This window comes from Buceros rhinoceros, unplaced genomic scaffold (assembly GCF_000710305.1).
Source record: "Buceros rhinoceros silvestris isolate BGI_N320 unplaced genomic scaffold, ASM71030v1 scaffold2816, whole genome shotgun sequence".
Classification (NCBI taxonomy): Eukaryota; Metazoa; Chordata; class Aves; order Bucerotiformes; family Bucerotidae; genus Buceros; species Buceros rhinoceros.
In genome coordinates, this window is record NW_010419162.1 from 59,215 (window position 1) to 63,103 (window position 3,889).

Here is a 3,889-nt window from a genome sequence, read left to right on the forward strand (position 1 = left end):
CTTGTTTTTGGGGGTTTGGGTATTTTTTTTTTTTTTTTTTTTTAGTGGCAGTGATCTGAGCCTACTCTAATGCTTGTCATGTCCTAGCAGATCTAAGGGACCGGTAAGTGCTGCCTGAAGAGCTTTGCCTGCCCATCACTGTCTTTGTGCTTTTTGCTCTCTGAAGCAGCTGTGTGCTGCTATGTGGTTCAGCTTTTCAGTAGAATCAAGATCTGCTCTAGCATTGATTCATAAGAGCTTGACAGAGTCAACTGCAATTAAATTTGCTGGGAATGGTAAGACTAAAATCTCCAGCTACTGAAAAGGTGATAAAGTGTATCCCTGAGTGTGGTTGTTCCCACCATCTGGAATACCAGGAAAAAAAACAAAATGAAAGGGGAGAATATAATCAAAGAGAAGAAAAAGGAGGGGGAAGATGCCAGGACTCTAGACTCCAGCATTACATTACACTGACTGTGTATTTTGTGCAGTTTCACAGTGTAAGCTTTTCTTTCTCTGTTTTGATGTCAAATCCAGTGACTACTTCAGAAGCTACCACATGAAAAAAACAAAACAAAGCAAAAACAAAGTGCCCAGAGAGGGAACAGTCCAAGCCACATGCTCACCAAATGCTGCTCACAGCTACAGCATAGGCATTACTCTGCTCCACTTGGAATGAAAGCAGTCTTTCAACAAGATGGAAAATAGTCTCAGTGTGCTGCCTGCCTTCTCTCACGTCCTTTCTTACTTAGTTACCTGTTCCATTGTATCAGAAACTTCTCTGAACAAATAAACGAAGCTTTAAACAAAGAACTCATTCATCTCTAAATTAAAATAATCATGTAATCCTTCAACCCACCAAGTTACCTTTCATCTTCCCATTTTTTAAAAATTTATTACAGCTTCAGCAAGTGGCTGTAATAAAGTGTCACATTAAGGTATTCATATTCATTAGTGTTCAGGGCTTTGTTCTTTTAATAGTGTTGGAAAGAATCTACAAAGAGGCTGTATTAGGCGGCTGTCCAATCTGGGTGTTTGATCTCCTTCTGACTTCAAAAGTCAGAAGAGGAAAAAACCCAACTTTGAGAATGGTTCTTTTGAATGTCAGACAGGAAGTATACAATTTCTGGGCCTGCCAAGTGTTAATTGGTGTCTGCCCTGACCACGGTACAAATAAGACTCAGAGCCAGTTAACGTACAGTCATGAATCTTGGTGACTGACAGAGCGAGCCAGGATACTAGAAGGCAACAAAAAGTGCAATTATTATGAAAACAACTCACAGAGAATCTTTTCAGAGATCACTTCCAGGCGTCATGTCAAATCATGCTGTTTGGGTCCCAGCTGCCCAAGCAGGCATTATAGAGTTTTCTGAGGGAATAACCAGACTGGCTGCTGCAATTACAGAGGTGCTGGAAACAGGCATCCAAACAAACTACCTGTCATCATCAGCCTCGGTTTCTAGCAAAGTTAATGAAGTTCCCTAGTACTACCCTGCACCACCTGAACAGCATGTCCCGTTGCTAACACTTCTCCTGTGGCACAACAGCCAGTTGATTTGATGCAAAGAAGCATCAGAAAGGAAATTGAAAAATTGCTGCTAAGTTCCTGAGTAAAGTCAATTGATTAATATTACAGTTGTCCGTTAAGTCTGGCTCAGCAAACCTAAATGCTCTTTACAGGTTTGGGCATCTTAGCTGGGAAAGGAAACAGCCTACAGAAAAAGAATATGAGGAAAATCTTCTACGTTAATTATTCCTTCTGACGTTTGTGGACACATTTCTGCAATTCTGATTAAACCTAAACTTGGGTTAGATGGGGAGGTAACACTTTTAGCTTCACCTCCTCAGAAATCAGTCATCAGTGCTGAGTGACAACCACTTTGCTACTTAGTCATGACAGTCTAACTTATCCTAATGCAAATGGGCAACAGTTCCTTCTGTGCGTGGCAGAGAAAAACCGGGGAGAATTCAGATAGACAAATTACCATCATTAACAATCAATTTTTCTCTTAACAGCTGCAGAAGATTTAGGACTTCAGAGGACACCCTCCCCCACCCCCACCACGAGTCAGAGACCCCCCCTCCTGTAAACAACGAGTCTGAAGCGGGAGCCACCACTGCACTTAAGGAAGTTCCTCTTCACAGAGACACCCACTGCTGTCGGTGGGCAGATTTTGCTGGAGGGTAGGCTCCCTCCTGCCAGGTGGAGGGCTGGTTACCTACTCTGAGTTTACTTAATGCCAGTAGGTCAAACAGATAACCCCCTGAAGATGGATTATCAGGCAGACACATCCCATACTTGCCCCCACCTTATGCTACATCATCTGGGAGCCCATACTGGACCACGGTACATTCTCTTGCGCCTAGCTGTCCTGGTGCTTCGCACATGAGGACATGCACAAACATGTGAGGGAAACATAATCTGCCAAACTAAAAATTAAAATGTCTTTAACTATGCTTGAAAGGTGCTTCTCAGAAAAAAATGAATTTTTTTTTTCTTCAAGGGGAGAAGGAAGGATAGTAGGCTCAACCAGCTACATATCCTTTGGAAGCCAGACGTAACTGTGATTTTTGGAAGGGAAGAAAAAACTGCAACCAAATCGCCTGCAGCTCTGACCAGCAAGGCACCATAATCCAAAGCCATTAATCAGTTCCCGATCAATCTTGTCTACAAGCAACAGTCAGTCAGCTCTCCATTACCACCCATTCATCATGCCATGCCCTAACTCACTGCATCATTAGCCACTGATTGGACCTCAGGATGTCCAAGTGCAAGGACACTGCTACTCACCTCGGCTGCTGGGATGCCTTCAGGGGGACGGCACTGGAGCAGTACCTCTTGCTCCAGGGACACTTCCTTCCCCAGGGGCTCCTGCTCAAAAGTTTTCCGGAGATCTGGGGAGGGAGAAAGAGAGAAAAAGAATTAGTAGTATTAATAGCTGTTTGTTTAAATTGCATTTAATGGCCATACTGCATAAATGCAGGAGATCTTTCCGAACAAATTAAAATAGCATTTCTGCTCCCTGGAAAGTGAAGCACTTAAAAGACTGGGACGCGTTTTCACTTCACTACAACATGAAGTGGATAAAGGTTTCACAGTGGATTTATTTATTATTTATATTGTGGTAGAGCATGTGAACCCAGTGAAGACCGAAGGCCTCACTGTGGAAGGTCACGTCCAGACACAGAACAAAAAGTGGAACAAGTTCCTTCTTCAGATAATTCACATTTGGTAAACTATGCCAGTGGAGTACTAAAGACTCACGGAAAATTGCATAAATCTGTAAAACCATAGCACATAAGCTGAGTTGCCTTAAACTCATGAATGAAAGTGCTCGTGCTGCGATTTAATGTACTTTTCGGTTATAAGCAAACTTTACAGGTTTAGCTAATTTGTCTGCACCCCATCATTATCCCTGTAGCACTAAATAGATAACAATAATAATAATAATAATCGTCATTATCATGATCTGGAGCTGAAACGTGCTCGGATCCCTGCACAGCACCACAGAAATGTGGCAGTCAGCGAGGGCATCTAATGTGCCTCCAAATGTCAGACCAGTTCATCATCCTGGACAGCAGAGCACTCTGGCTTTTTGCATGCTTCCGTAATATCTTTACGTTAGTGATAAAATGGATGTGGGAAGTTCCCTCCTTACCACTGGCTCTGTATTTCTGCCTTGGACTGGCACCTGCTCCGCTGTGCCAGGGAGGACGGGGTTTTGGAGAACTCAGCATTCAGCACTAGTAGCGACAGGGGATATTTCTCCCCGCTGTTGGTTCCTGCTGCAAATGGAGATGAGGCCCTGTTCAAAGTCACAGCAGACAGCTGGCCTGACTTTAAAAAAAACCTTGTAAAAAAGTTATTTTTAATTTACTTTTTTTCCCTGAAATCAGACCAGTTCCCTAC

General features: G+C 43.0%; 1 protein-coding gene across 1 annotated transcript in view; it reads right to left on the minus strand.

The window, feature by feature from the left end:
• The window catches only part of UNC5C (unc-5 homolog C (C. elegans)), a gene marked incomplete at its 5' end in the record, with an annotated part of 94,038 nt that overhangs the window by 55,397 nt on the left and 34,752 nt on the right, over window positions 1–3,889 (minus strand). The window contains one exon of the mRNA XM_010138790.1: window positions 2,771–2,874. Within this exon, the coding sequence (XP_010137092.1) occupies window positions 2,771–2,874 (104 nt within the window). The remainder of the gene's footprint in view (window positions 1–2,770; window positions 2,875–3,889) is intronic.